The sequence below is a fragment of the Lissotriton vulgaris genome, unplaced genomic scaffold (assembly GCF_964263255.1).
Source record: "Lissotriton vulgaris unplaced genomic scaffold, aLisVul1.2 SCAFFOLD_1924, whole genome shotgun sequence".
NCBI lineage: Eukaryota > Metazoa > Chordata > Amphibia > Caudata > Salamandridae > Lissotriton > Lissotriton vulgaris.
Genome location: NW_028249199.1, coordinates 182525 through 203397, shown reverse-complemented (window position 1 = coordinate 203397; position 20873 = coordinate 182525). Strand labels below are relative to the sequence as shown.

The window sequence follows — 20873 nt, the reverse complement described above, 5'->3', positions numbered from 1 at the left end:
AAATTCAGGAAGCAACTGAAAACTCTGCTGTTCACTGATAAAATCTAGACCTTACCCCTCATCTGCATATTTAATTTGACTCTATTTTGGTATCACAGCGCAGAGATACTCCGTTGGAGTCGATTCCAGCGCTATAGAAGCCCATAAATAAATAAAAATAAAATATGTATGAACTAGGCTCTTGTCCGCCTTATGCCATTATTCGTTCGGTGCTTATCAATGTTAGTCCCTGGTATTGAACGACTGCACCATTACCCTAAGCATTTATTGTGTTTCTGTGCATAGACTCTTCCATATGCGTACAAGCTGACTCTGCCCACCAATATTGTCTTGTGTGCATACACTGTGATTTCATGTTGATGTTGTCTTTTGTCCACGTTGTGATCTTTCCCTACTATACTTCATATCAGCAGTAGTGTCCCTGCCTGTCCAATGTATGCTGTACAGGTTTACCCTGATGTCGTACCCATGTTATTAACGCTAGAACTGCTTAGTCCTCCCCGGCAAACTGGCCTACAAACAAGCGCAGACAGCATCTCCCCCATCAAACCACCCAACACCAAGAGGTCCAACAAACACACCATCTGAGAATGCAAATGAATAGAGCGACAAAGGCACTCCAGCAGAAACACCACACCGCACTAAAGTTCACCCTCAGAGGATATCACTGCTCCCTCAAAGAAGCCAAAAAAGATACCCTGGCCACTCGCATCGAAACCAGCAGCAGCCACTCAAAGGAACTATTCAACATCATTAGAGAGCTCTCTGCCCCAGCAGCCGTCAAAAACACAACCCCACACAGGACCTCTGCAACGCCCTGTTGAACCACTTCCACAACTAGATATCAGACATCTACAGCAATTTCAACGCTCAATGAATGGAGATCATTCCACACAACTCCTGCCGACATCCCGCACAACCACCTCACCGACTGGACCCCCCTCAACACTGAGACCACCGCGACCATCATGACTCCCTTACACTCAGGCACTCCGAAAGACCCCTGCCCACACCACACCTTCAACTTAGGATGGAAGGACATCTGCCCTCCGCTCACTTACATCCTCAAAGCGGCCATCAACACCGCCACCTTCTCAAATACATAGAAACTCACAGAAGTGATACCCCTCCTAAAGAAACCCACGCAGACCCCAACGACCTCAAGATTTACCCCCCTCATCTCACTCCTCCCATTCCCTGTGAAGGTCCTTGAAAAAGCCATAAACCACCAGCTCACAGAAAACCTGGAGAGAAACAACCTACTAGACACCTCCCAATCCAGCTTCTGATCCAACCACAGCACAGAAATGGCCCTGATAGCCTCAACAGACTGCATCAGAACCATCTTCGACTGTGGAGAATCCGCTGCCCTTATCCTTCTCGACCTCTCTGCCGCCTCTGACACCGTGTCCCACCACATCCCGATCAACAGACTTCACCACATCAGCATCAGTGGCGACGTACTCAAGCTAATCACCTCATTTTTTCAAAGAATTTGTCTACCACCCTACACCTCCAAAGCCAAGGACGTCATCTGCGGCGTCCCCCAGGACTCCTCACTCAGCCCCACCTTCTTCAACTTCTACATGACTCTGCCAACCAACATCGTCCGCAGCCACAGATTCAAAGTCCTCTCATACACAGACGACCCCCAACTCATCCTCTATGCCACTGAAGACCTGGCTGTTCGAATAAACGGCTCATACTTACCGCCTGGATACTGCCCGGGATGATAAGCCATACTCTACAAATCCTTTTGATATGACATGATACGATATGATATGATACAAACCTTACCTCAGCCACTAGCCGTTGACACCTTGACCATTAATGAACTCGAGAAAATGAGCACACAGGTGCTACTGGGCAATCTAACCAATAAACAACTAAGGGTTGGCTCTAATCAGTATGGCTGAGCCTTCATAGAACATAACAAAAAAGAAAATGCCAGTACTGATAACGCCGCAGTAACATAAATTCAAACACAGTACTTGAGAAAATATTCAAGACTGGATGCTAGTTAATAGCTTTTATTCTTATTTCTGATTTTATCAAGAGATACTTTTTCATTTTGTGAAAACAAACATGTAAAAAACAATTTAATGACCAAAATCAAAACTAGGGGTAATCATTCATCATATCACTCATATCACAACCATACGATAAACAATCATTCATGGGGAGAAGGGGTGCACTGAATAAGAGAGCTACAAAATTTATCAAAACATACAATATTTACAATATAATACAATACCATACATAAGACAAGAAAAGCCAATGTCTGCAAAACACTTATATAATACTTTCTTTTGATAGACAATCAATTTTAACGTACATTCCTATAGTTAAGTATATAAAAATACTTTTTGAATCTTTAGAAAAAGGATAATGTACAAGAATTAGTGATAAGCAACAATTATCATAGCATTCACGCTTATCACTGGAGCAGACAGTAAGGTGGCTGGGGCCTACGCGTTTCGAATCCCAATGACTTGTAGGGATTCTCTTCAGGGCCTTTAGGGTTCTCTTCTGTATTTGGAGAATGAATAATCTCAAGGTGGGGATTGGTTGACACGGTTGGATGGTGGTAGACCTAGTGAAAAAAATGTGGGAGACCGCGTCTATAGAGGCTGTCCGTTTTTCGTCACTGGACGCGTCAAAATGCATTGTTCTCGGAGAGATAAAGTAGCACTTGTTCACGGAAACCTTCTGAAAAAGAGACTTTCAACGCGTTGCTCATCGGCATAACAAGTCAGCTACGTGTGACCACGGTGGGTAAAACACACGGTTGTTTTAAGTTCAAGGCGCCTGTGGGCGGCACATCTTTGTTCAACGCGGTCAGCGGTGGATATTAAATAATTTCGATCAGGGCGAGTTTTCCAAAAGGCAGCGTCCAAGACAGCACTATACACCGGCTCCCGCCTTGAACTTAAAACAACCGTGTGTTTTACCCACCGTGGTCACACGTAGCTGACTTGTTATGCCGATGAGCAACGCGTTGAAAGTCTCTTTTTCAGAAGGTTTCCGTGAACAAGTGCTACTTTATCTCTCCGAGAACAACGCATTTTGACGCGTCCAGTGACGAAAAACGGACAGCCTCTATAGACGCGGTCTGCCACATTTTTTTCACTAGGTCTACCACCATCCAACCGTGTCAACCAATCCCCACCTTGAGATTATTCATTCTCCAAATACGGAAGAGAACCCTAAAGGCCCTGAAGAGAATCCCTACAAGTCATTGGGATTCGAAACGCGTAGGCCCCAGCCACCTTACTGTCTGCTCCAGTGATAAGCGTGAATGCTATGATAATTGTTGCTTATCACTAATTCTTGTACATTATCCTTTTTCTAAAGATTCAAAAAGTATTTTTATATACTTAACTATAGGAATGTACGTTAAAATTGATTGTCTATCAAAAGAAAATATTATATAAGTGTTTTGCAGACATTGGCTTTTCTTGTCTTATGTATGGTATTGTATTATATTGTAAATATTGTATGTTTTGATAAATTTTGTAGCTCTCTTATTCAGTGCACCCCTTCTCCCCATGAATGATTGTTTATCGTATGTTTGTGATATGAGTGATATGATGAATGATTACCCCTAGTTTTGATTTTGGTCATTAAATTGTTTTTTACAAGTTTGTTTTCACAAAATGAAAAAGTATCTCTTGATAAAATCAGAAATAAGAATAAAAGCTATTAACTAGCATCCAGTCTTGAATATTTTCTCAAGTACTGTGTTTGAATTTATGTTACTGCGGCGTTATCAGTACTGGCATTTTCTTTTTTGTTATGTTCTACTGGGCAATCTAGGCATCAGTTACTTTACGGGTAACCCCCCACCAAATCCTGAACGACTTCCCCACTCCACGCGTCTCTGACCCTGCCCCCCTTTCCCCAGTAAAGACAACAGGCATTTCACCTAATCCATGGAGCTACCCTCCGCTGCAACAGGCAATTATCTTGGCAGATCCCCTCCCCCGAGAAGGGCCCTAAATAGGCGTCAGTGCAATAGGACTGTACACCAATGTTACACCGCAACTCCACCATGGAAAGGTATGGCCCCAACTCATACCGTATTAGGTTCTCATGAAACCTCTGCAAAACTGCTGCAAAAAATGTCAAGCACAAATGAATTAAATAGACACTAATAACTGACATCTTCTACAGTCCTGCACACGGAGGCTTTAAAACTGACTTCATCTTCTATACTATGAAACCCGCCAAATGGAGAGAGATGTCCAACAGCACTTTGCATAATTGGCACTACCAATGTCCCTTATGGAACTAAGCTCACTGTATCCCCTTCCCAGAATGTCAACGGAGAATTGTCCATGACCATCTACAAAAACTGGAACATCCTAGTCCATGCCTCTAAACAAAACCTAACCCTCTTTGATGGCCACTTCCCTTAGCTCTGCGCCGCCATGCAATCTGGTTGCCCCTCCACCCCCCCACATTGGAGAGCCAAGTCCCCTCACCCTCTACTAGACAACTAATCCATGCACCCTCACCTCCACCCAAGAATCAGTCTACTCTAAATCCTGCTTGCACTAACTCCACCCCCGTCAGCCCCCTCTATTGCCAGACAACCAAACGGTACAGTTTGATTATCAGAATCATTCTTCCCCTACACATCGCACGTCCTGGACTCCTCCCAATCCGGCATCCGAAGCAACCACAGCTCGGAGACAGCACTCCTCGCTACCACCGATGACATTCTCATCCTCCTCGACCGAGACGAGAGTGCAGCTGTCATCCTACTGGTCCTCTTGGCCGCTTACAACACAGTCTCCCACTGCACCATAATCATGAGACTCCAAAACGCCAGCATTCGCGATAAGGCACTGGACTGGATCCTCTCCTTCCTCACCGGCCGGATACAGCAAGTCAGACTACCCCCATTCCTTTCAGAATCTACACAGATCAGCTGCAGAGTGCCCCAGGGTTCCTCCGTGAGCCCCACCCTCTTCAACGTCTACATGGTCCTCCTCACAGACATCATCAGAAGCCACAGACTCAACATTGTCTCCTACTCTAATGACATGCAGCTGATCCTCACCAACGAACCCACAACCGCCAGATCCAACTTCCAGAGCAGAATGAAGACTCTCGCCACCTGGATGAAAGACAGCTGCCTCAAGCTCAACTCGGAAAAGACTGAAGTGCTCAGCCTGGGTCCCACCACTTCAGACTGGGACGACTCCTGGTGGCCAGCTGATCTGGGACCTCCACCGACCCCTACGGACCACGCACTCAACCTTGACATCATACCGAACTCATTGCTCTCAATGAACCGCCAAATCGACTCAGTTTCCTCACCCTGCTTCTACACACTCTGCCTGCTTCGAAGGACATTCAGTTGGATCCCCACAGAATCCAGAAAGTCCGTCACCCACCCACTCATCAGCAGCAGATTCGACTACGGCAACACACTTTACGCCAGGATTCTCCTCGAAACAATTCAAGAAACTACAGTATGTTCAAAACGCAGCCGCCAGACTGGTTCTTGACATCCACAGCCACATCATGTAACAACTCCGACAACTCCACTGGCTCCCAGTCAACAAGAGAATCACCTTCAAGCTTCTCACACATGCCTACAAAGTTCTCCACAACATAGCACTAGCATACCTGGACCACCACCTAGCCTTCCTCGTACCCGCCAGACAACTCCCATCTGCCTATCGCGCCCTAGCCTCCGTCTCCAGGATCGATAAGACCAGAACTGGAGGAAGTTCCTTCTTCTTCCTCGCTGCCAAGACCTGGAACACCCTGCCCCTCCACCTCCAATCTGCGTCGCTGACTTAATTCAAGAAGGACCTTTAGACCTGGCTCTTCAAATGATACTCCAGACCCAGGATGACCAGCCCTCCCCCCACCAGTGCATTGAGACCCTCACGGGTGAGTAGTCATGCTTTACAAACCCCTGATTGGATTAATTGATTGGCACATGACACATGGCATTCTCCCACTTCCCAGCTAGAGCTACCTATTGAACCAACATCCTCACAGTCCATCAACCTCGGCATGAAGCCGACATCACACATCTCTGACCCCACCCCTGCGGCACTTGCAAACAATCTCAGCCGCATCATCTCTCCTGAATGGACCAAAATCACAAACTCCTCCCTATTTAGCGGATCCATGCCGGCCGCCCTCAAACCCTACCAAGTCACCCCCCTTCTCAAAAAGCCGGATGCCGACCCAAACAATTGCAGACCGATCACTAACCCTTCCGCTCCTCAGCAAAATGATTGAAAAATATGTGCTTGCACAGCTCAACAAAAAATACGTCCAGTATAAAATAAATATTTGTTGGGGTGGAAGATCAACATTTCCCGTTAATGGATCTTCCAACACTGATTATTATTCCTTGTTAATAATTATGTTTAACAACGTGAAGAACAAAGAACCTGTTTCTCCCAACCATTCATTTGTGCTGTACTTCCTTTTTATTGCTGGGTTTGCAGATATTGCATCAATTGGTTCACCGAAAATTAAAACGGAGGATGACTCGTACTCTATCCATCACCTAGACTCCGAGAGAAGAGAGCGCATACCCAGCGGTACAGGTGAGTGTCTATCCGTCACCTAGACTCCGAGAGAAGAGAGCGCATACCCAGCGGTGCAGGTGAGTGTCTATCCATCACCTAGACTCCGAGAGAAGAGAGCGCATACCCAGCGGTGCAGGTGAGCGAATTTGTCTGCATGGATGCTCCAAGTCAAACAGTATCAGAAGGCAATAAAAAGAGATTCAATCTATCCACTTATATTGGTAATAGGCAGGATTAGTATGCCCTGGAGTGTGTCCCATTCATAAACTTCGAATGGAAACTGTCCCTCCACCTGTTACAGCGCTGAAGGCCATCACCAGGGACTCAGTACATAATACCAGATGTCTACAAAACGTCCTAGGTCAAGAAATGTTGGGGAGAGATATGAGAAACATTAGCAATGAGGCTAACGTATGAAATAGATAAAATGCGAATATTGTATCAACAAATTGAACGTAACACATGGAACAACTTCAGCTTCGATACAGATTCTCATTTCTATTTCTGACAGTAAAAGACTAAAGTAGAGACTTAATGTAGGAAACCCCAATTTGTATTTGTCCTGGTACGAGTTACTTCATTTTCTTGTCATTGGCAAAAATTAAATCAAGGGTAAGTGGCAGTTTTATAGATGCCATTTAGGCTCTGCTGTACTGGATCAAGAACATTTTGTCTTTTATCCATCTCATGTTTTGTCATAGTCTGACCGGAATTACTCTGCCTTTGAAACAGATTGCTTACACATGAATATGGCGTGTATTGAAAGAAGACCTCTTATTATGGACTCTGAGCCATTTAAGTTCTGAATTGATCACTGACATTTTTTGATGTTTAAGAACTCTTTTATGTAAGACTAGCCTTCAGGCTACAAGGCCATTTTTCTGTGCGCAGTTTGAGTTACACTCAGTTGTATTCCTGGTTGGCGAATATTATATTTCGTCTTCGTCCTTACAATCAATTTACTCTTGCATTGCTGGAATAGTTCAGTCTTTCTTAGACAAAGTCAAGAAGGCTTAAGTATAGATGGACCCAGAGGAACTAGAAGATATTCATTGAAAGACCTTTTTTAATTTGACAACATTGATTGAATTTCAGCCATCAAGCTATTTTTTGTTCTAACGAAGGAATTACAGGTGAATGTTATCAAAATGTATCCTGGCTCGACCATTTCTGGAGGACGCGTGGGTCAGGTACAGAAACAAGGTTTGGCCGGTTGGAATATTTACCTCCCAACTTAATCTCTGAAGTGGAAGTCAAAAATGCTCAGTGGGACAAAACTGCAGGCTGTACCTACAGAGAGCTCCAATGCAACAGATAGCTGCTGGACAAGGTTCTGGGGAAGCCGTTGCCTTTTCGCAGTAAATCTGAGACCCAGAGAAATTTGAATTCCGCACCCAGTGAAGCTCCCTTGCCTGCCGGATACTTTTGGCGCCTTCGCCCTGGGAAGATTTCTACGTTCTGACTTAGTCACTTTTTTGGAGCTTGGATTCTTTCAGCGAGACAAGGCTGCAGGCTCTAACCGAAAAATGTTCCACAAGGCCAGATATCATCCCCAACAGACCCTGCTGAACTGGATTTGCTGCTGCAGAGGGTTTCCAAGTGGGAACAACCTGCATACTAAGGCCAGTTGGAATGCACTTTCGTCGAAACAGCTTGACAGGTTGGTCCCAGCCTGCAGATGTCTTTAGATCCAAAAGGTTTTTGGGTTCAAGTTTTCAGGATATGTTAGGTACACTTTGACAAAACCAAGGGTCCCAGGACAGACCTGGAGTGAAGTAGTGTGGCTCACTGGTTAGAGGCGGCAGACCCGTGAGCAGAGGACGGCCCGGGACCAGGGTTCGATTCCCGGCGCGGCAGGTTTCTGGACCAGGGTCAGCGGACTCGATAATTCTCTCACCTCGGTGCCCACTCTGATCAGCGATCACACTCGGCAACTCTGGGCATTAGCTTGCCTCATCTTCACTAACGGCCCCACCAGACTGCCGGGGATGCCTGGTCTCACCCTGGAGATACCCATTAAGGGACCATCTCTCAGGGAAGCCAGGAAGGGTTTCGCAGCGGTCGAATCGCCTTGGGACCCTACGGGTAAGTAGTGCGCTATATAAATGCCAATACAATACAATACAATACCTTGGGGTTCAAGACTCACTTCAACAGGGTCATCTAACCGCCCGGACCAGGGCAGGTCCTGTTGGAACTGGTCAGCTGTGCAGATGCAGTAAAGGCCTCTTGTAGCTTTTCATGTCCCTGTAGCTTGAACAGGAGGTCAGCTTCTTTGTCCTGGGTTCAAGAGGGACAGCAGGTTCAGTCTTCTGGGCTCTTCTCAGGTCCCAGACTGCAAGTTCAGTCCTCTTCTGGTTCTGATCTTCCATATGTCCAGTAGTGTTCTCCAAATAGGCATTTATACCCGGTACCAGCCATCTTGGTGGGGGTGTGATTGCTGCCCACAGCAAGCAATCCCACAGTGCCTCTCTCTGCCTAAATGCAAGGGGACAAAACCTTTCTTCCCCTATGCAGAGCTTGTGTGCCCTCCCCAGAGGTGTGGGCAGGAAAATGAGCAATCCTTTATCTGTGGTCTCTCTAACCCAGTTCTCCCTTTGGAATTGGAGGCTGCCTGACTAAGGGAACACCGAAGTGCGTGCCATGCCAAGGTGTCAGCTGACTTTTGTCTGTGGTAGGGTAAGACTCTTGGAAGTGAACTTAGTTCCTGGACAAACCTCAGATAGTCATTCTGCCAAAGGAACAGAAACACCAACCCACACCCAAGGCCTTTGTCCTGCTCAGGGAGAAAATTTCACACTTCATCACAGAGGCTATTCAACTGCCAGGTGAAAGCTGGAACTCATGCTCATAGGCCTTCAGAGGCTTAAGGTGGTTAAAAGATAGCTTTCTAAAAGTACCCTTTCCTTATAATTGTTAAAAATTGATTCTACCATTAAATCAGATTTGAAATAACTACTAAAGGGCTTTTAAATTAGATTTATAGCTGTGTCCTAACTGAAGTTAGCAATATTAAATGTAATAATGTAATTCAGTGTCTTCCTGTGGGGTGTGGCCACGGAGGCCAAAATGGCGGACATGGATTAGATGAGCTCTCAGACGGCGGACCTCCCCAAATGACCTACGCAGCGACTGACGAATGTAAGGAATTATCTAACTTGAGAGTTTTGCCGCCCGACCTCCGGGATGTGGGCTGAAAGGCTGTGTACAATGTGTGGGAACATGCTTAAGGGGGAAGGGTACTCCGCATTAATGTTAATTCTATGTAACTGGATCTGCAATAAAAACGGTTTAACAAAAAAAATGGATTAGATGAGCTCTGCGGCGCGATCCCATAATCTGCATTTTAATCCTCAACCCGACGGCCATCGACTCCTCTGATTGAACGCAGAAGCTGTCATCGGAGCTGGTGAACCAGCTGCAGCATGAGCGGCCTCCGTGGGGCCCGCGGACAGGTAGCTCTCGACAGCAGCCCGCTCTGAAGCCACGTGGCCCATTGGTATCTGGGGAAACGCACAGCCTGGTTAGTGTTATGGTTCGTCAGGGAATGGATACCGGTACCCGCAAACGTATCCACAATATCGTTCGATATTGGAACTACAACTCCCGTGGTCAGCCAAGACGAAACTACATCTCACATGATACTGTGCGCGGGGCATGCGCAAGATCTTACATGCATTTAAGGATGGCGGCGGCGAAAACCAGTGTGCGCCCAGAACGATCACGATCCTTGGTGTCCAGAGGTAAGGGCGATGCTCACAGAACTGTTCTGGTGATTGGCAATTGGGCGGGGATGCCTCTAGGTGAGCGGCTCACTCGCTACGGACTTGCCGAGATCACGTTAATGGGGCTTGGTGTCTCACGTTCGAGACAAAGCCATACCAGTAGCGTTACATTGGAGGATTCCTGACCTCCCTGTGTCGCTACACCTCCCTGGGTGTTTGGGCTTGACTTTGTTCTATCAGTACACAAGTGGCATTGTCGGCCATTAATTAGCACGGTGCCCCCACGTTGGCGAGTGTCAGGACCGGCACTATTGCGGGGGACGGTTAGAACCAGCGTGGTGTTTTATTTACCTAGTCTGAGCTCGAGTGGCATTGACGGCCACTACTTAGCACCGTGCCCTCCGTTGGGGAGCTTCAGGACCGGCACTCATGTGGAGGACGGTACGGTAGCCAGTCCTTTATTCTTTACGGTATTTTGGGTGATAATCAACCCAATAACGTTTATACTTTGTTCCTAAGAACTCTTTACCAAGATTCCTACAATTACCTCAATAAAACTTTATTGAAACACTGGGTGTGTTGGTACGTCACTATGTGAGATATACATAGATAGTGTGTAGTGGTTCCACGGTCAGAATCCGATCCTGAGGTCAGTCAGGGATTACAGTTAGACGGTTGCCGGGCGGGGCTCGCTTCATCCCACCTCGCAACTCCCTGCTCTGCACTCTCCCCTTGTTCGTCCAGAGAAGAAAACTTGCTGTATATTGGTCAGGGTCCCAAGGACTCTGGAGCAGCGACTGCCGCGGCCTGAGCCGTTCGCCCCCCATGGTAATTATCAACAAGTGGGGAACATCCCACATGGACAGCATACAGCTCTCTGGACCAGCAGGACCTTTCATCACGGCTCTGGGTGTGGGGCTAATGCAATTGTTTGATTCAACTGGTCTGCGCTTGGGTTGACAGTAGGTCTGGAGGCCTGTATTACGGGACAGCACAGACTGTAGGTCCTGCATGACTCATTCTGGCCAAACGGCACACATTGCATAGACTCCAAATGGAATCTCTGCTTACCTGATTTTTCTTCACTGGGACTCCCTTCTGGTGCACACCATCTGCAGGGGTGTACTAGTGTCTTTTACTGACCACTGTGGACTACACAGATGGACCTCTCCGAGGTGCCTGACCAGTGCCTGACAGGGACCTGACTGCCCTCAATCAAATATTGCGGGAGCCGTAACCTGATGACGTTGGCTGGAGGCCGCCGCTGTTTCTACCTTCCCTATAGGGCACAATACCAGACTGTTTCCAGGACCTGTTGTGGCCTACATATCTGTTTCTCCCCTGACACCATCTGCCGCTCTGGGCTTCTCTTGCTGTGGGGTGTCGCTGCCTGAGCTGGCTCCTGCAAGCCAGCCTAATCCGCAATACGCCCCTGAACCCTTAAGCAAAGTTGAAACCACAGATGCAAAGATGTAACTCCTCCGATCCGGTGCCCAGCTCATACACTCATGACCACTGATGCCGCTGTTGGGTGTTCAGCAGCCTGCAGAATCCAATCTTGCCTCAGTTCAAGGTAAACTTGATGTGGTGCTTGCAGGAATAGATCCCTGGAAAATAAAATAGATGCTCTAGCTATAGATCTCACGGTACTGAGAGATTATCATCAGAAACTCTAACACAGCACTCACTTGAAGGAACAATCACTGGCAACTATCCAACCTCAAACACAGCACATGCAGTCCCACCTGCGTACACTATGCTAGGAGGTACACACCCAATTGCAACATCTCATTCTGAGAAAGTATTTATGATACCTACTTGTGGTTCTAAAATAAACAACTATATATTTTTATGTACAAAACAATTGGCCTAGAGTTCAGTTCTCGAGTGTGTGAGACCATTTGCTGATGAGTGTGTACATCAAATGCTTTACACTGTCCTCTGGTACTGCCTCACTGCTCGACCAAGCTACCACTTTAGAAGTTATATCTAACTTTAGCCTCTGCCATACCTCTGGGGACTGTGGACTCTGTGCACACTGCACCTTACTTTGGTCCAGTATATACAGAGCCACTTTCCTACAATGGGCGCCTTGCAGGTCCTTTCTGGCAGGGACTCCTTTAAGAGACAACAGTCTAAAGGCAGCTCTAAGCCACTTGCCCAGAATCTGCCTAATCCTACTAAAGGCAGCAACAGGGCTATCACCAGCAGGGTTGTAGGGGTTTCACAAGAGGCTCTTTTAGGGGGGATAAGCTCTAAGGGCAGAGGCACCCCAGTAAGGAGGCTTACCCTATATCCCCCGACCACACAAGACCTGTCGGTGGAAGTTTGCAGCGTTTTCTTCCCTGCAAGGAGATCACCCCTGACCAGTGACTCTTGCCTGTACTGGAGCACGGTTACTGCCTAGAGCTTGTTGCCACCCCACCAAACATTCCTCCTCGCACCTACACCCTGAGACCGACACACCTTACACTGCTACACTAGGAGGTTCAGGCGCTCCTGTCCAAAGGAGCCATTGAGCTAGTGCCCCATCACCACCAGGGCAAAGGTGCCTACTCCATATACTTCCCCATTCCCAAAAAGGACAGATCTCTCTGGCCAATCCTCGCCCTCCACCCTCTCCATAGATACTTCCTGCCAGAATACTTTCACGTGTGCAAGGTGAGTTCATGGCCATTCTTGACCTGAAGGACGCCTACTTCCACATCTAGATTCATCCATCTCATCTTTGCCACCTCCACTTCACAGTAAGTGGCCAGCACTTCCAGTACTACCCTTCGGAGTCACTACTGCCTGAGAGTCTTTACCAAACATTTAGCGTTAGTATTGCTCACCTCCGAAGGAAAGAAATCACATATTCCCCTACCTAGATGACTGGCTGATCAAGAACGCAAACAGACAAAAATGCCTGACTCACACTCAGATCCCTCCTACGCAGTCTAGGTTTCACGGTGCATGCCACAGAATCACCACTAGGAGCCTCTAAATCCAGGCTTTTCCAGGGGTAGTGCTCACCTGAGTCGTAGCAAAGCCTTCCACAGACCTCACAGAGTACAGGTGTTCAGCAGCTTCTGCCTCTTTGTCAGCCACTCAGTCTCCTTTTGTTCGCATGGTTTTGCATTTGCTAGGAATGGTGGCCTCATGCATTGCCAAAGTGCCACATACCAGGCTTCATATGTGCCTCTTCAAGAGTGCCCCCCAAGCAAGTGGTCACAAGCGAAGGGTCACAGGAAAGATCTGGTGTTGGTAAGGGCCAGCACCCTGCACTCTCTGCCGCGGTGGAACAGCAAAAACCTTCATAAGAAGGGAGCCGGGAGGGAGGGTCTGCTGGGTGGCGGGAGCGGGGGTCCAATCGGCCGGCGGGGGCGGGGCCGCAGGGAGGCAGCAGCGGGAAAGTCGGGTGCGGGCAGGCGGGCGGCTCAGCAGCGGCTGGTCACCTGCAGCGAGCTGGTCACCTCGCAGGAGGAAGTAGCAAGAGGAGCGTGGGGGCGACCAGGCCTAGGCAAAGCTCAGTGGTCGCTCCCTAGGTGGAGGCAGTGGTCCCCTTTAAGAAGGGAGCTGGGAGGGAGGATCCGCTGGGTGGCGGGAGCGGGGGGGTCCAATCGGCTGGCAGGGGGCGGGGCCGCAGGGAGGCAGCGGCGGGAAAGCCTGGTGCGGGCGTGGGGGCGACCAGGCCTAGGCAAGGCTCAGTGGTCTCAGTTGCCTTCCTCATATCAATCACGTCACTTAGGTGTGTCAGTGAGTTGCAGGCCCTCCTTCTTCAAGAATCTTTTTTCCAACTCCATAAAGACAAAGTGGTTCTTAGAAGCAATCGTAAGGTTTTGTCCAAAGTGGTCTTTCCTTTCCACCTCAATTAGTCTATATTATTCCCAGTGTTTTCCCTCAACCTGACTCTGTCGCTGAAAGGGCACTCCACACACTTGACGTTAAGCGTGCTCTTTTGTATTACACAGTCAGGACCAAATCGCTGTTTGTATGTTTTTTCCAGCCTGATAATTCCATCCCATTTTAGAGGCAGTAATTGCCAGACCTGCTATACTGACACTAAAAGCGCCCTACCTTCCCGCCCCAGGCCACACTCCTCTCGCAAACAGGGAGCTACCATGGCGCTCTTGGGCAGTATACCCTTTGCTGATATTGTGGAGCTGCTCTGTGGTCCACTCCGCACACATTTACAAAACACTGTGGACGTTCAGGCAAAGTAGCAGGCTTGCGTTGGTCAAGCTGTCCTCAAGACATTGTTTCAGACCTAGAATATGTGCTTAGCCAGTAAGCATCTGTTCGATGCTTGTAGTGCTTTAGATTCACATGTGCCCACCCACCGTCCCGGAAGCCAGTGGGTGCTGCAGATATCTTTTAATTTCAATTTCTTTCTTTTCTACTTGAATGGTCACTTAACTTCTATACGCACTACTCCATACATACTCTCACCTGCTGGGCAAAAAGTAAATTAACAATGGAGTTTGTGACATGTTGGTGAGTGGCGCATTTACAGCGAGAGGAGTTACTGAAACCTCAGGACTCAAAAGCTTTCATCGAAGAAAAACAACTTGCAACATCTGACCCAAACACTAAATGGCAGGAGTATGTCCAGCATGGGAATCTACAGCACTACATGCCAAGGATAGGTGCTTACAGGGTACGTTGCATTTTTCTTTCTGTATGTTACCCATATTTAAATATACAGATAGGAAACATGATGGTTTTCTGTCCATATTTATGTGTACAAATGTGTTCAAACTGAAAATCGGGAGCCCTAGTTATAATTATAATCCGCAGTGATTGGGTTTATGCCTCTCTGGGATATTCACTTATACCGGTATTCTTTTTTATAATCAGCAGTTATTGGCATTATGACTCTGCAATATTCACACATGCAAACACACATGCATACACACACACTTTGATCTGTTTTATAATCAGCAGTTAAGGGTGTTTATGACTGCGATATTCACACATACATTGATTTGTTTTATAGTTTGCAGTATAAGGGTTTAGGACTGTGAAAGTCACACCCAAACACTTTAATCTGTTTTATAATCATCAGTGATAAGCAGGAGTGCTCGTGTTTATGCGTCTGTGGGATGTTCGCCTACTCGTAGAACAATTGTATAACCAGCACATAAAAGGGTTTCTGTCGCATGATGAGCAGTTGTGGTGTTCATGCTTAACTGGAATACTTGCCTACGCTTAGAACTGTTTTCTCATTTCAGAGCTTGTAGTCGGCAGTGGAGGTGCACCGACTGGTGTTAATGCTGATGAAGAGACGCACGCCAATGCTGTCCAGGCCTTTCGAAGAAGAGAAAGCCTGTGCAGTCCTTCAGGTGCCGACATTGTGCTATTTAGATTTGATTCAATAATCTGTGCAGAAGACAATTTAGAAGTCTTTTAAATCTTGTATAGTGAGCGAGAAGCAAGGTGTTCAATTGGACTACCCTTTTTAGTTCATACTTTTTTTAAGGTGATTGGTTCTGATTCTCACACATCAGCCTTTAGGAACGACCCGCTTGTTAGTACCAGTGCTGCAATATATGAGAGGTTTAGTTAAGTGACAGAGGAGCTAGGGGCCAGTTTATAATTCCAACAGATAGCAGGTGGGTTTACAATTGGAGACATGTTCCAGTCTCCTGGATGTGGCATCAGTGGTTTGTGCAGAAGTGTTGTGTGTGCACCCTGATAGTTCAGAGCGCTGCAATGTGAAAGCAGTTGGTGGATAATGTTTCTGTTTAAAAGCAGGCATTACAACTCTTTATAATCTGCCTAGGTGCTTAGGGGCTGTACTAGATCGAGGTGTCCAATGTCGGTCTGCCTAGGCCAGACCTAACCCACATTTTAAAATCCTAATGAGGATATTAGGGAAATCTGGCATGGATTCAGCCCTCGCGGATCAGTGCTGCTCACCCCTCCTTCAGCTATAGGTGAAGGTCGCTGCTACAAAGAGGCGTTTGACTTGTTCTAGTTCGAAGAGATGATTTCCTGCTTTGTCCATCCTCACATGGATACTTCTGCAGGAGGGTTGTTCATGATGACAGTGACGCCTGTAAGGTATGTTCTTATTTGTTTACCCATAATAAGTGAGTTTGACAGTTTAAAAGATATATCCTTAACGAACAGCATATTCAGACCGCACCGGCATGTGGAGGTATTGCTTGAGAGCAAATATGGATAAAATACTTTTCCATGAAGAATAGCACACGATGACAACAGGCTACTTAATTCATATTACATTAACTCCTTTATGGAAAAACGCGAAACACAAAAATGTAGTGTTCCACTGTATGGTGGTCGCGTGTTTTGCCATATTCAACAATAACAATACTATATGGCAAGACAAGATTAATAGAAAACAGTAATCAAACTGTGAAGCGAAATGCTTAAGCAAGACTGCCAAATCCGGAAAAATATCTGACTGGCATTCTTTGAATTTTGTATTAGCAATAAAGAGGTTATTTTATGAAATAAAATCCCCAACACCCAAATTACAACGCTATAACCGCAGATTCTATGCGTTTATAACTAAAAATATGGCAGATCTTTAATTGATGGATAAATTGAATTCCAGCTGCCCATTTGAAAACCAACACACTGGTTACAATTGAAAGAAACCTACTTTAGGAACAAAGTCCCCAAACAGAACCCCTTGAGGGTTGGAATTATCACCTCAACAACTGTAAGTATGTCTTATGCAGACAAAGAAAAGATAACTTTAAATGTGAAGACGCTTATAATATACACAGGTTGTTTTTTTAATTTCCTTCTGTTTTCTTCCACACAGAAAAAAGACAATAAGGAGAATAGGTACCCTAAGCATTTCTTACATTATGCATGCTATCACAGGTAGAGGTACACTATAGTAGCACTAGCTGTTCGAAAAAGATCACCCTGCACGTTGATAGTCATGCTGCACGGTGATAAAAAAGAAAACACTGGTTTCTCCATATTCTCTCAATGGGCCATACACCTTCTGTATTGTCAGAAGCATGCTATGTATACTACCAGTTGAAGATCATGTAACTATGCACCTATATTTGTAATAACTTATGTACTTAATGCAATAATTGCATAACCTTAAACACCACCTAATCACGTTAGCAAAATTGATACACTAAATGTATTTAAATGTCCTGAACACCATGTAATGAACAAAATACTGTGTTACATCGTCCGTTTTCTTTACCTAACAACCTTGAGAAAGTCCCCTAACGACGAAACACGTGTTGGCTGTGACGTCTCCAGAAATTAAACCACACCAACGACAACCCTGACTAAAAAGGATCTGGATTATTTATGAATGTATGATTGCTGTATGGTGGAAACACATTTATACTACTTGAACTATAAAACGTGTGCTAAGGAGTCTTTAGCTGAGATTTGACATGTGTTGTGTGCATTCTTAAACATAACTGGGAATTCCAGTGTTTTCCACATTTGAGCCTCAAACACAACTTACCTTTTAACTGTGGGTTTTTTTTCCAATGAACATAAATATATGCACGAAGGTCGGATCCTTGGACAACAACAGCGCTCACTCCAAGGTGCTCAGTTAATTTATTAGTGCCCATTCACTATCCAATTTGGTGATGCGGTTGGCACTATGGCCTTGGTCATAGATGACATTGGCAAACAATACGTCACCATATATATTTACACCAATGTAAAACATTTGAAACATACGATGTGTCCATCACACGAGCAACCAGGGCACCATCTTGGAGTGTCCCTGATTCACCGCGCCAGATTACTTCTCCCCATCTGGGGGTGATCAGCGTTCATGTCCCATACATTTTCCACTGCATACTAATTTTGGTTAAAAGGAGGACTGCTGCCAAATCAGTCGATGCATTAATAGATCTGCCTTGTTGAGTACAGGGATGACTCTTATCATGCCCCGTGGGCCAAGTCTGCTGCCTCTCTTGTAGGTGAAACTTAAGTTAATCACATCTTAATGGATTCAATGCCAGTCCATACTGCTGGCTCTATAAATATATGTGTGTGTGTGTGTATGTATACATACATACATACACAGTGAATACAGTGTATATTGCTGATTCTTGTGGTTGACAAGAAAGCACTATGTGTTTTTAAAATACCCCTCACACACTATGAATCCCATAGTGTCGTGCTTCATCATAGGGGTCTTCCCGTCCCTCTACGGGGCGGGCGTGCTACAACCTACGAATTACGCGGGAGCACTTGTTGTTAATGAGTCAGGCTATGTGTGATGTGTAGAAAGAGTGAGTGGTAGGGGGTGAGAAAAATTATGTGAAAGAAATTAAAGTATTTAAAAATTCCCTGGCTAGTAGAAAAAAACAATTTGATTCACTTCTCTAGCTGGGAATATTAAAATGGGGTTGTGGTAGGGATATCCAGCGCGGTGCGGCCGTGGAAACCACCGTGGCGGCGGTCGGAGACAACAAAACTCTTGTGTGGAAGGAAGAGAAGGTGATGTGGAAATAAGGAATGGTTGGCTGTGGAATGATGAGGGCAAAATGTAGGTCTTGAGCGATGACAACAGTGTAAATCGTGAGAGTTGTTGGAGGGAGGGGAGTGATGAGAATGTTGTGGAGATGGGTGAACAAGGGGACACTCCTGCATGCAACGGTATGGAGAACCCTGATATGGTTCCTGCACAATCTTCCCACACTAATAAGTGGGTAAGAGACCGTATGCAACCAGAACAAGTTAAGGATTTAGTTATGATTTAACAGAGAGGACTGCCATGCAGTTGCTGGCATTATATTGTATTCTGCTCCTTGCTCAAGGAACACATTATATTTATAATTGTTATGTGTATTTTGTATTTATTGTTTTAGGGTTAGAACTTATTGGTTTATTTATTTATTTTGGTATATTTTACCAGGTTTTAAAGGAGGAAGATGTGTTGTGTTTGTAAGTGGCACGTGCCCTTAGTTGGTATTTGGAAGGGTAGTGGATCTGGATTGCGGAGCGGTTAAGGGGATCTTCTGTATGAGGCACTGACAACACTCGACAATGCTTTGCCTCTTTAATAATCTACTATTTAACTCACCTAGGACGCATGAATCTTTACATTTTCCTTGGTGGTGGCCAAGACTGGGCCCAAATAACACAGCTACCTTTATCACCAACAATGTTGATGTCTCCACTTTGTTTTTTGGGGACTTTTGTGTATCATTCGTGTTCGCAAGCCATGCCCCACAAGTGAGGTACCTTGTTTATCAGGAGAAGTGTGGCACACAGAACAGTGCAACAACTGTTATTATGAATTCATTGTCTCTCCATTATTGGCTTCCAAATGTGAGTGAGTGTGCAAGAAAGATCACGTTTTGCAAATTACCCTCTGAATCACATGATGTTGTGGGCAACCTATGCTCAGGCCTCTCCGAGTAACCACCATCCCTAGAATTAGTATCTGGGACACATTTAAAAAATGCAGAGAGGCCACTCATTTTTCATCCATTAATTTCCCAATATGAATTGAAGCCTGGTGGGTACACAGTGAAATATCATTATAAGCTGCAGCTCAAATGTTGTGGACAACCAACAAACGCTATATAAACCTACAACGAGAAGGGTCTAACGGATGTAACCATGTATTGCTTTTGTAAATTTGCAATTGAGGTAAACAATTACAGATGAAAATGTGAGCTATTTCTATTTTTCCATTATTTTTTATTTTAATTAAAAAAAATACCTGTTGCTGAATTTGTAATGTTGTCTAGTTTTCAGAAATGTATAGCTTTCCGGGTTCACCCATGGCCTTCACATCTTTCTCCACCGTAAATTGCAAGTATGTGGAAAGCACATAAAAAGGGAAAATGGACCATCCCTTGGAGAAGTTAACATACTGTGGTATTATTTTTTATAACTTTGGTTGTACCTGAATGCTGGGAAGTTACTGATCTTGCAATCCAAACCTTTTGTTGATGTCCCTTATTGCAGGGGGGAATTTTTGCAAGGCTTAAGTGTGAAGTTCCAGTAACATAAATGAAAGGACTTATCACAAGGGAGAGATTCTTAGCAGCAAAACGGCTAAAGGCGAAACCAATCCATATGTCTGTTTTCACATACGAAGTATTTATTGGTTATATATCATTGACTTATCTAGTGAACAGATATCTGTGTAATATAATTAATTCAAAATAAGAATAATGATAAATCATTTTGTGCAGATGAGTTAAAGGATTTAGAGCCTCAAATTATTCCATGTGATCTTACACACAAAAGTTTAAAGCCCGGCTGTTCTCTTACTTTGACAGGTCACTTGACTGCTAGTTCTGATGTGTTATTCATGGGAAACGAGTTCATGGTGGATACGCAAGTTCCATCTGTGAAGGAGCCAGGCCGCAGTCCCGGCACAGGTGAGAGATGCGTGTCACCTGCAGAGTGGATGCGTGCTAAGGTGAAGGTCCTACCAGATCCTTCTTGGCCCACTGAAGAGAAAGGTCTATCTCGCAGGCCCCGCAGAGCTGAGCGAAGGAGCATGAGGCCTGTAGCCCCTCGCTCAGACTGTACCTGAAGGAACACTTCACTCCGCAGACTCTAGTGTATGTGCCCGTTCGCGCACAGGTCGCGTCTAGCGCTAGCCATGCTGCCTCTGATACCCAAC

At 45.7% G+C, this 20873-nt stretch overlaps 1 protein-coding gene across 1 annotated transcript in view; it reads left to right on the top strand.

Moving 5' to 3' along the window:
- The window catches only part of LOC147663671 (uncharacterized), a 113587-nt gene that overhangs the window by 41272 nt on the left and 51442 nt on the right, over window positions 1–20873 (top strand). The window contains exons 5-7 of the mRNA XM_086950275.1: window positions 6477–6578; window positions 15499–15609; window positions 20524–20625. Of these exons, the coding sequence (XP_086806401.1) occupies window positions 6477–6578; window positions 15499–15609; window positions 20524–20625 (315 nt within the window). The remainder of the gene's footprint in view (window positions 1–6476; window positions 6579–15498; window positions 15610–20523; window positions 20626–20873) is intronic.